The following is a 12,031-nucleotide window of genomic DNA, read 5'->3' on the forward strand; positions in this document are numbered from 1 at the left end:
AAAATATCGTTAAACATCGGTATTTTCCAGTATTTTTTCTAAAAACTTTCGGGGCGAATGGTTTTTAATCGCATTTAAAAATCGCATTTATTTTAAATGCGGCATTTAGCCTTATGGGATTCCCTGTGTAAATAAATGCGCATTTGGCTAAATGCGTTTTAATGCGGCAATGGAATCAGGCTATAAGACGTTAAAAGAAAGATAATGAGAAATAACAATTGGCCAAGTAAACAGTTATGCCTATCTTATTTTGTATTTTACATTTACGTAGCAAAATGTCAATGTCAATATTATTCAAGTCTTTTGCTTACAAAATAACGTATTGTATATACCCGTTAATTCCAATTAGATTTGTCATTGGGAAATATTTTCGTAAATATCACTGGTAAGTAGTATTAAGATTATTTATTAAATTTTTGTTTGATCAAAATCGAATGGATATATTATATAGCAGCCAAATGATTTCTGAATAATGCCCCTAATAGTTTAAATTTAAAATTATACAGGAGTATTAAAATAAAAATACTGTTCCACGGTATTGTGTTGGCGGCGCTGCCAGACCCACGATATTTTTGGTCTGGCAGCTTTCCATGCGATAGTATTGAATAAATTTGTGCCAGCTCTAGAAAATAATTGCTAAAAAAAAAACAAATTGCTCTTTGTTATTGTTATTATTGCAATAATAAAGTTAAAAAAACACGATTCCTATACGTATATACACTCACACATACACGGAGGCAAACAACGAGGGGAATCCCACGTAGAATGTGAGAAAGATGCGCATGCGCGGACGAAGATTGCTGCCGATTATCCTTTCGCTCCTTTTGATCGTCCTGCTGAGTCTCTGCTACTTTTCCGGCCACTTAAGGGACTCGAATGTGAGGGACTCCCCCGACGACGAGTTCCTGCTGCACCTGCCGTCCGAAACGGAGGTGGATCCCCCCAATCCCCACCCGCCATCAGCCTATCCTCTCCTGAATCTCACCGACTTCCAGTACACCCTCCATAGCAATGTGTGCCGAAAGGCGGAAAGGGAACTCCTGGGTAAGTGGGCCATCTAAAAGCCTGGGTTCCTAGCCATCACGTTAAAAACTTTATAAAAGAAATCTTAAGAGATCTCAATTCTCCAAAATAAGTATGGAACTTCCATTATGCTTTTGGACAATTTAAAAAGTGATTTCAAATCTCTAGAGGTTTTTTCGAAAGAAGCTTTTGAACGCCCCAATTTTAAATGTCGAGCTGCATAGCATCACTAAACCTTTACGTTATACCCCCTTAGCCATTCTGATAGTCACCTCGTATTCGGGACACGATGCTCTGCGATCTGCCCACCGCCAGGCGATTCCCCAAAGCAAGCTGGCCGAGATGGGTCTGCAAAGGGTCTTCCTGCTGGCCGCTTTGCCTGCACGGGAGCACTTCATCAAGCAGGAGCAGCTGGCCAGCGAACAGAAGCGTTTCGGTGATCTGCTCCAGGGAAACTTCGTCGAGGACTATCGCAACCTGAGCTACAAACATGTGATGGGTCTGAAGTGGGCCTCCCAGGAATGCAAGAATAAGGCCAAGTTCATCATCAAACTAGACGACGACATTATCTACGATGTGTTCCATCTGCGGAGGTATCTGGAGGCACTCGAAGTGGGCCAACCTGGTCTGGCCACCTCCAGCACTCTGCTCTCCGGCTATGTACTGGATGCCAAGCCACCCATTCGCCTGAGGGCCAACAAGTGGTATGTCACCAAGAAGGAGTATCCACATGCCCTGTATCCCGCCTATTTATCCGGCTGGCTGTATGTGACCAATGTGCCAACGGCCGAGCGGATTGTGGCGGAGGCGGAAAGGGTGTCCATGTTCTGGATCGACGATACCTGGCTTACGGGCGTGGTGCGAACCCGTTTGGGCATTCCGCTTGAGAGGCACAACGATTGGTTCTCCGCCAATGCGGAATTCATCGACTGCTGTGTGCGGGATCTCAAGCAGCATGGCTACGAGTGCGAGTATTCCGTGGGACCGAATGGCGGCGATGACCGACTGCTGGTGGAGTTCCTGCACAACGTGGAGAAGTGCTACTTTGATGAGTGCGTCAAACGGCCGGCGGGCAAGTCGCTCAAGGAGACCTGTGTGGCGGCGGCCAAGTCGAAGGCTCCGGAACATGGATTGGCTGAAATTAAACCATTGCGGCTGAGGTGACCTCGGTTCACCTGGACACACTGGCCCACCTTCAAGGACTACCAAGTGCAAGAGGGCGAGAGAGGTATCCTTGTAATGGGATATCATCCCCACGCCACTAATCTTAGTTTGTAGCTTACTTTAGGTATTGCGATCTGGGGTCAACCAACCAGCAAATTAACAGAGATTTTTAGCACACCCCAGTAAAAGATGTTCCAGTTGAAACAAAAAAAACAGGAACTTGAATATTATTTAAGCTTTTTTTATAAGCAGATGACACTTTTTTACAGGTCAAATCGTATAACTTTTTTTTACGATTTTTTGATTTGTACAATATGACAATGGCAAGTTTCTGTTTTATACTCTCTGAATAAAACAACAGAATTCTAGAACTTCTACAACCAATTGTGAAGTGAAAACAAAGTGTATCAAAAGTCAAAAGTTATTTGAAGTGTGCTGATGAATTCAAATATAGTATAAGCACCTTTGTATCATTAACGCTTACAATTCTAACAAAACAGACTCCGTCCTTCTCAGTATGTTAGATTTAAGTATTGTCTAGCGATGAATTATGAATATAAAACTGCATTTATACAACACAATAAAGAAATAAGTTTCTAACAAAACACTGCAAAAGTATTTTATTGCCATTATTACTTTTTTTAAGTTCCTTATCAATTTGCATTTAAAGCAGCCAAAATTTAACTTGGTATCATGTTTTCGAGAAAAATAACGTAATAGTTTAGGTCCTAAGCTTTCCAAAACAGTCACCATTTATCAAAAAAAAAACTACTCCGAAAAGTGTTTTTGCAGAAAACTCGCTCAAAACAGAACCCACGGTAAAAAAAAACGACAATTACGGACTGCTAACGACCTAATCGAACGAACCCCACCACTTTTTTCCCGATTCCGATAAAACAATATTTAGTCCGAATATTGATTTTCACTGATGTAACCATCACTTAATTTTGCGATTTTGAGGCTGAAAAAAAAGTTCCAGGTTTGAATGCCAATTTATGGGGAGTCTTTGTATGACTTCGCCGAGGTATGACATTCGATGCTCAGGCCACGTTACCCTCGAGTTTTGGCAGCTATCCGAAAACTGCAGCAGCCCAAAAGTGTGCCAAAAATGCAGTCTTTCTTGAAGCTGGGCAGGATTTTTAATTTAAACATTCTCACTGTATTCAATTTAAAACGCAAGCAACACTTAAATTCAAAAGGTTATAAATAAATAACCTTATAAATATTTTTTTAGGAGTAGGAACATGTCCAAAAACAAGGGAAATGCTTTTACGTTGTCATTATCGTTTCTTTATTATCATAAATAAATTTAAATTAAATAAATGCAATACAATTAAGCACAATTCCATTGATTTGTTATCGATGAAATTAATTTTCTTGTCTCTGCTTCTTCGATCAGTTATCCTTAGTTTCGTTTAGATTGCTTTTGCTTGCTGTTTATTGCGTTCCTTTTACAATTAAATAAATGTGAGTGCGTGTGGGTGTGTGTAAATGAGTATGGAAACGGGTGAGTGTGTAAGTGAGTGTGAGTGTGATTGAGTGCGAGTGTGTGCGGCTGCAGTCTCTATAGAAGTTACAAAAGGGATCATGATCTATCATCCTATCTCTATCTCTCTCCCCCAATCATCTGCCCCCTCTTTCGCTCTCTCTCTCTCTTTCTCTATATTTCTCTAGCAAGGACAATGTTCCATTTGCATTGTTCCCTTTCGTAACTTTATAGAAAGTACGCGCTCGCATCATTTTTCCTTCTTACTTTTTTTCCTTTCTTTTCTCTTACTAATTCGCATATGTGAAATGTGCTTGTATATGTGTGTGTGTGTGTGTATGTGTCTACTAGGAAAGGTTTTTGTTTCGTTTTCTCTCAAGGGAATTTGTATCTCACGCTCTAAGTCTAAATAAATATAAATAAATAAATTGTATATTACGTAATTAATTTATATATATATCATTTAAAAAAAAAAAAAAAACAAAAAATTATACGGTTGTCAGTAGTGTGTACGAGTGTGAGTGGGGATGGGAGGGGCTATATCGCCTGGGCAAGAGCGAGACAAAGATATAGAGTTAGAGAGTGTGTGTGTGTGTGTTGTGTGTGAGAGAGAGAGCATATGTAAGAGTGACAATTTTGTTGTGTATTTTCTTTTTGTTTTCTTTTCTTTCTTGTTTTTTTTTTCTTTCGTTCTACTGCTTTTTCTTGTTCCTCCTGTTTCAAATTCCGCTCGTTTCGGACTTATGCTACGATCTTGTGGGGCTGCATCCACTTCTTCATGTAGTAGCAGAACACGGTGGAGATGTAGAGCAGGATCATCAGCGCACAGGTGACCGCGAGGGCCAGCACCGATGTCTTCGTCGGGCAGGGCTCGATAATGGTGACAGTTTTGTCTGCAAAATGAAACGGAAGTTGAGTTAGTCCTGACAATCTAATTGGGTTACTTCCTTAAAAACACACTCACCTTTGGCAAAGTCCGTGCTGGGATCAGCCTTGAAGAACTCACGCTTCTCATCGCCAAAGTCCAGGACCAGAATCTCCTGGGAGATGTTCATATCGTCCTCGCTCTTGGTCTCATTGCTGGAACGATTGGAAGTTATGTAATATTATACCATTTGTATACTCAAATCGCGTTTTACTGATGCATATAGCTATTTTTAAATAAATACTTTATACTTTATACTTTACTCACCTCTCGATGGAACGACGACGCCTTCTGCCCAGGGACTCGAACGACTCCATGTTCCATTCGCACACAGCCGGTTCACATGGACCCAAGCAGTACTTGACATTGCACTGGAAGATGACACCGTAGCTCTCCGTGAATCGGAATGCCTCGTATGTGGACTGCAGAGCATTTCCATCGGCGGTGAAGCCGGGGAAGATGGTGGGATCGGTGGGGCAGCCATCGTCGTCGATGATCTTGAAGCTGGTGCGGGCGTCCTTGGCCATGGCCACGCAAGACCGAGCGAAGATGCCATAGGGAGCTGTAAGTTTGTCAATTTATAGGTAAGAGAGCTAATTTCGAATCCCGTGTATGCCAAAACTCACTGTCTTCGGGGATCTCGATGCGGAAGTTGAGGCGATCGCCGATGCGCACAGTCTCCACCTCGCGCTGTCGGGTGTCCAGGATGCGGATCCTTGGCGGTGGAGCCTCGGGCGATGAGTTGATGTGGATCATCTCCGGGTCGCGGATGGGCATCATGCCGAAGGTGATGTTCTTAGAGCTCATGTCGTAGGTGCACTTCACCTTGTAGATCTTGTCGGCCTTGGTCATCACCACACTGTGATGCTGCAGAACCACTGTGTTGGAGTAGACGCCAGTCTGGAAATCGAGGTAAGGTCTATTACTATCTATCTATTTACGAAAGGACTCCAATTGACTTACCACACTCTGTGTGTTACAATCCTGTCCGGCCATGGTCAGATCCAAACGGAAAGCATCCGAGTTGATCACATCGATGTTACAGGTCTCCGAGCGTCCCAAAGCGTAGATACGTCCATTGAAGGGCTTGTTGGTGCGGACCTGGACGGCAATTCTGGTGTCCTTGCAGTGCACGGAAACTGGAAAGGTTGTGTACAAAGTTTATACAAAGATCTCTCCTCAGATTCACAAAGGACTTACCATCGTAGCAAGTTCCGGTCTTATCGCAGTTTACGTCATTGCGCGTCAAGTTTGTGAGGTTGGGATCCTCAATGGTGTCCAGGCTAACGGGCAGAGTGTCGATCTTGTCGAGAGTGCCGGGCGGAGATCCAGCTCCCGATCCGGCGGCCTTCTCGCACTGATTCTCAAAGTACTGACCAATGGGCTCACCATGGTCGATCAGCGGGCGCTCGTGGTTCAAATAGGTGGATGGCCCATCGGGCAGGGTCTTGTGATCCAAATGATACAGCCGGCAGTTGTACTGGGCACCCTGGGGCTGACCCAGATACAGGAAAGAACGGCACAGGAACTCGGATTCGATCTCACAGGCCAAACGGCAGGCAGACTCGGAGGTCACCTGGAGTTCCTTGTCCGTATAGTAGTGCAAACCCACATATTGGGCCACCTTCTCCTCGGAGACGCCCATCTTCTGTGCATTGCCAAACGAGCGAGTGTTCTTGCAGGCCTGAGCAGGCTTCAGGCAGAGATTCTCAAAGTAATCCGTACCCTGGGCGTCCACCAGCTGGACAAACTGTCCGGAACTGCGTCGATCCGAGTCACTGAGCACACACTTCATGTTGTTGTAGTCATACTCCACCGATCGGCAGACGAAACGCCTTTCGTTGAGGCAAGCCGACAGGCAGGCCTCCTTGGTGCTGGTGTAGATCAGGGCGTTGTCCAGGCCACGGATCACCTTGTTTGGGACCCTCTCAAAACTCCACGGACGATGGCAGACATTCTCGCTGCGCAGCTGCAACTTCACCATGTAGTACATGTTGGCGCTCCTCTGCGGAGCTGCCGATGGATTGGCCGCCGACGAGTCGTTCTGCAGCTGACAATGGGTCTCCTGTGAGGGCGACAACGGATTCACCACGAAACTGAAGGCCGCCGCCTGGCAATCGGCCTCCTCGCGACACCATCCTTGGCACTCGTACAGCGACAGATTCTTGACGCTGTAGTACGTGTTGCCCGGGAAATCAAAGTCCGTCAGCTTCTCAAAGGCCATGCGGGCATCGATTTGGCCGGGCAAGGACACCAGCAGGACCAACACGGCGGACAGGAGTAGCGGACCCAAGTGGAGACCCATGTGCGCCGGAGATCGGTTGCGATTTCTACTGCTTTCGGCTGACTGCATTGCGATCTGTGAATAGAAAAAAAGGAAAATTTGGGGGGTTAGAACAAAGGATATACTAACTGAGGAAGTACTAAAAGGCTATAGGTTTCTATGTATCATATATACATGACAAAGTTGCAAGACTGGCATAAGGCATATGAGTAATTTCTAAATGGATTGATCTTATCTTCGCTTTAAAAGAAAAATATAAACAAAAATCAATGGATTTCTATTTATCATATACGGTTTCAAATCGAAAACTTTCAATTTAGTTAACATAAATAATATATGATAAGGTTTCAAATCCCGAAGTACCACTAACCAGTTTAGACGTGATTTAATGCCTTAGAAATGCCAAGATCTTTTTTCCCAGAAGTTAAGCGATGAGTGCTACTTCCTTTCTTGGCCTTTCTGGCCCGCGATCTCCGCCCCTTTCGTTCCACTTCTCTAACTGCCAGTGCTGACAGCCTCCATTTGAATGGAGAAGGTGTAGATCAAAAAGGGAGTTCAAGGGAGCCAAGTGGAGGGGCAGGCAGGCAGGCAGGCGAAGTGGTCAGTGGTGCAGTGGCTACTACTTCCGCCCTGGGATGGACTAGCCCATTACACGCTTAACTAAGCGCCGAACCACTGAACCACCGAACCACCGAACCAATATAAACTGAGCCACAACCGCAGCTCTCACTCATTCCCCATTTCCATGCTGGAGACCAGTTCGCTGGATCAAGCGGAGCTCTAGTGGCGTCTAAAAGACATCTTCCCACATCCATGTCCACATCAAGCTCTTTGACTTTCCATAGACTTTAATGAGCTGTCGAAAGGGGAATGGGATTGGCAATAGCCATGAAGGGGCTACGTTGTATTGACGATCTGTGGATCTGCGGTTTGAGTTTCTAACGGCCCACTCCATTCCCGTTCCATCAATCCTATTCCCCCCAACCCAATACCTATACCAATACCAATACCAATGGCAATTCCAATCTCTAGCAGCGGGGCAAAACAACTTTTTGGCATTCTTGTGGTTAGCATCGGAGCAGGCAGCAGCAAATTGCTTTCTGCGGACAGCCAAGTAATCCAACCCATCCAAACCATCCCAACCAATTGACCCCGGATGGTGCATGTCGGTTCAATGAGTTGACCTGCAGGTGCAAAAGGATCGAGTGTGGATGGGGCAGTGGTTGTAATGTGGTGCATCATGCACATGTGCCCATAAGTGGGTGGTCCCCACGAAAGAAAAGCGAAATCGATTTGAGTTGGCCGGGAAAATGGTGAAAAAGAGTTTCTTATGCTGTGAATGGGTTATTGATATTCTGGGTAATTGATTACTTAGTAATGAGTTACTCATTTGTATTGTGAATAAGTTGTAGTCGTGAGAAAATACATTACTTATTTAAATGGTAAGTAATTCGATAAATCAGTAATAAGTTAATTTGAATTTGGAATGTAGAATGCAAAAGGTATTCGAAAGCTTAAGATAATATTTAAATAATTAAAATAAGTCGAGTAAATGAGTATCCGCTGCATTGAATAGTTAATTGATATTCTGAGTAATTTGATTCATCAGTAATGAGTTGATACTGCAGATTGTGAGTTTTTCGGTTAAAAGGAAAATAATTGATTATTAAATGAGTAAGTTAGTGGAAAAGTTTATGAATTCAATAAGAAAATAAGTTTATTTAGTGGCTATTGTTATTTTTCTGTTTTTTTTTTTGGCAAACTGCAAATTGGGTTATTCTTTTCCCAAGCCGAGTTATGTTCATTTAATGGCACACCAATTCGGTTAATTATTCAGCATACATTCTGGGGACCATTTGATGCATTCATTCATCCCGGCGATTCATGGGTTATTTAACTGCATGCATTTGCATTCATTTCGCTGTGCCATCTACAAATGGTCAAAGTCTTGCGGAAGCTAATGCCATATATGTTAGCCAGCTGTTCGAGTCTTCTCCTTCATCTTCGACCAACTTCTGCACTCCAGTGCTTCAGTGCCTCTTGTTCCACCTCCCGCACCACTGACTTATAGGGCGGCATTTAAGTCGAAATTTATGGGGTTTTAAACGCCCACCCTCCCCCCCCCACACTCCATAAAAAGTGGGGCGGGGGAATCGCAGAAATACGTGGACTCAAGGGAGTGCAGATCGTTCTAGCCCCAAGCAATTATATTTACATATTCAATTCAATTTGTTTTGCGAAAATTGTCCAGAAACGAACGTACACAAAACTCGGACTTGGACTTGGGCACTGCCAATGCAATTATTTCATGCATTTCCCCCGCCAAATCACCCTCGCCGGCCAGTGATTATAGAGCTCGGAACGTGGCCATTACCAGCGATATTAAACCAGCCCAACACGAGCTGCAAATGGCCAAATGAAAACCGAGAATCGTTGCCACACAGCGAAAAAGAGCAGATTGAGTTCAGTATTTAAAGATTTTACTTAATTACTTAATAATTCTTTCTTATATTTTCAATACAATAATTATATAGAGCTCTGGTTTATCTGTGTCTAACTTATTAAACTCAACCTTAATACTTTTTCGATAAAGTGTATAAATTCATGCAGCTTGAATCCTTTTAAATGTACAACCCTACAAGTATATAAGAAATTTCCCGCAGTGCATAGAGAATTTGGAATGGGAAATGGCAAACGATATAGCCGGGGCATCGAATTCTCCGCGGGCCAGTGCCAAATGTTGCCGGTTGCCGGCGTGTCCGATTGCAGGGCAACATCAGCAACATCGACAGCGACATCAGCAGCATCAGCAACACACAGCAGCAACAACACTAAACAGCGACAACAAATGTCCTCTATGCTGTATGAAATAGGTGGCAAAGACAGCGAAGAATGCCCGCTGATGTTGCTGTTGCAACTGCGATCCCCCTCGAAGCGCACGACAGCAACAACGGCAACAACTGCGACACCGACAAGAGCAACTGCAACAAGAGCAGCAGCAGCAAGAGCAACAGCGGTAACATCAGCAACCCGCAGCATCGCCAGCAGCAACTCAACGGGAGCCAAAATAAAAATTGTCGTTGCTTCCCAGCTGCAACTTGTGTTGCATATTCTACAGCAGCAGCAACATCTGCGATTGCTCTCGTTTTGCATGCCTTAGGAGAACAAAAAAGTAGGAAGAAAGAGGGCAGGATTAATGTCTAAAAGTCAGACCAGACAATGCGACACAAGTCCAAGTAAATACTTTAAATTACTTAGTATTGATTTTCAAAGAGCCAAATTGTAGCCAGACGGATATTGAAGGACAAATCAATTCAACATATAGAGAACAACAGCTCTTAATTCCGCTCCATCGGTTGTTATAATTAGGAATATTTTGTACGAAAAGATTTAATAAAATAACAGCCAAATACCCGATTTGTTTGATTTGCTTATTTCTCTAGGGTGCGATGCTATCGTATACAATAAATAAGTTAGTACCGATTTACAAAAAACTGGCACATACCAGGGTTTAAAAGCTTTAGCCAGACGTTTATTGTAGGACCAATAAATTCAAAATATACAGAACAATAGCTCATAATTCAGTTGTTATGATTTAAAAGGTCATTAGAAACAGAGGAATATTGTGATAAAGGATTTGATAAAACTTTGGAACCACATAACAGCTTAATTTACTGAACATGCGAATGATTTGTTTACTTCGCTGAGGCTTTAGCGATGCTATAGTTTTTTGTTTTCTTAGGATTTAATCTTAGCCCAGCCCCTAAGCAAATGAAGTGTATTTGAAACAAGGCAAAAAAAAAAAAAAAAAAAAAAAAGGGAAGACGGGCTCCAACAGAAGCCAATTACGAGGGCAGTGGAGATGGATCGAGAGATCTGGGGGCCCAGATAAAAGTCCAGATTGGCCTGGACATCTCCGGCTGTTGACGTCATTGTGTTTTGTACTGCATTTAGTTATTTTTCGCTCTTCGGTTCTGCGAAAGAATTGCAATGGCCCCGGCCGATTACCAGCTCACGAATCTCGTTATTTATAGTTGTGTAGTTGTGGTGTTGGGTTTATTTTTGGCCTCCCTTTTTGCGGCCTTGACCATTTCTAATTTGAGGGGCCTGGCATTAAGGGCTCATCATTTCTGTGATTTGCCTACTGCAATTATAGAACCTTCAAGGTTCATGAAGGTCGCCACCCCACAATGGCATTCTGTTATGTTTTCTTATTCTTTGTTTTTTTTTTTTTTTTTTTTGTTTTGTGCTGCGAATGGTGGTAATTATATGGATATGGATGGCAGTCGTCGTCGTCATCTTCAGAGATCGATGGATTGCAGTAGAGCTTCTCATCAGCTGGTGGCCATCACAAATGGTCAATGGTCAGTGCTTTGGCACGCCCCTTCGCCTCCTCTCTCTTTATTCTTCTTTTTTCTTGGTCTTTGGTCAATTCATGTGGCCAGTGGCGCGTACTTGGATTTAAGTTGGCTACCCGGTAATCAAGAAAATTTGCAGTTACCACGGACCGGGGGAAAGGGATGGAATGGGAAGAGAGAAATGGGGGGAGCGAAGCAAAGAATCAAAACGAATCGCATTGGAAAAGAGAAGAGAAGAGAGGAAAGATCTTCAAAAGGTTATCATTAGGCACGCTTACTTCTACCATCTTCTTCTTTTTCTTTTTCTTTTGTCCATTCTCATTCTTGTTTGGGACCCCTAATTACGCGAAAAGAGAAAAGCACAGAGAACGGCAATTGCATCATAAGCAGATACAAAAATATACATATATAAGCATAATAACAAAAAGAAAACGAAGAACGGACCTCCTGATGATCACATCATTAGAGAGTGAAGGGGAAAACCACAACGCACGATGAAAGGTCAAAGATAGTGGAGTTTTCTAATGACAATGACCAGTGAAAGTAGCCTGGTCAATTAGACAAAAAACGAGAAATTTCCATTTCTTTTCAGTCAGAACAACCAGCTCCCACTCTACAGTCACAGTCGCCATTACAGTCATAGTCACAGTCACGGCATAACCAATTAAACGGAGATGAGCAGGAAACAGTAAATGCCAAATAATTGGTCATGCCAAATGCAATACGATTTGCCTGTCAATCAAAGGAATTTTTCATATCTCCAACGAGATCGAAGAGAAAGGGTAATGGGG

At 43.3% G+C, this 12,031-nt stretch overlaps 2 protein-coding genes across 2 annotated transcripts in view; one reads left to right on the plus strand and one right to left on the minus strand.

Annotated features, from left to right (window-relative positions):
* Positions 1-599: 599 nt before the first annotated feature.
* Positions 600-2,792, plus strand: LOC108137206 (beta-1,3-galactosyltransferase brn). The gene is made up of 2 exons (XM_017258797.2): positions 600-1,044; positions 1,280-2,792. The coding sequence occupies exons 1-2, from the start codon at positions 777-779 to the stop codon at positions 2,185-2,187; spliced, it is 1,176 nt and encodes a 391-aa protein (XP_017114286.1). The 5' UTR covers positions 600-776; the 3' UTR covers positions 2,188-2,792.
* A 662-nt stretch (positions 2,793-3,454) lies between these two features.
* Positions 3,455-12,031, minus strand: part of LOC108137142 — a 39,513-nt gene continuing 30,936 nt past the window's right edge. Inside the window, exons 4-9 of the mRNA XM_017258704.2 lie at positions 5,799-6,957; positions 5,562-5,737; positions 5,225-5,498; positions 4,866-5,160; positions 4,638-4,753; positions 3,455-4,566 (exon numbers count right to left, since the gene is read on the minus strand). Of these exons, the coding sequence (XP_017114193.1) occupies positions 4,415-4,566; positions 4,638-4,753; positions 4,866-5,160; positions 5,225-5,498; positions 5,562-5,737; positions 5,799-6,951 (2,166 nt within the window). The 5' untranslated portion in view covers positions 6,952-6,957 and the 3' untranslated portion in view covers positions 3,455-4,414. The remainder of the gene's footprint in view (positions 4,567-4,637; positions 4,754-4,865; positions 5,161-5,224; positions 5,499-5,561; positions 5,738-5,798; positions 6,958-12,031) is intronic.

The sequence above is a fragment of the Drosophila elegans genome, unplaced genomic scaffold (assembly GCF_018152505.1).
Source record: "Drosophila elegans isolate 14027-0461.03 unplaced genomic scaffold, ASM1815250v1 contig_149, whole genome shotgun sequence".
In the NCBI taxonomy this organism is placed as follows: domain Eukaryota; kingdom Metazoa; phylum Arthropoda; class Insecta; order Diptera; family Drosophilidae; genus Drosophila; species Drosophila elegans.

What these genes read in the sequence shown, in the direction of transcription:
- LOC108137206 (XM_017258797.2), top strand. Translation starts at nt 777, where the DNA reads ATGCGCATGCGCGGACGAAGATTGCTGCCGATTATCCTTTCGCTCCTT. An exon ending in GGCGGAAAGGGAACTCCTGG is followed by an intron (nt 1,045 to 1,279) that starts GTAAGTGGGCCA and finishes ATACCCCCTTAG; the next exon opens with CCATTCTGATAGTCACCTCG.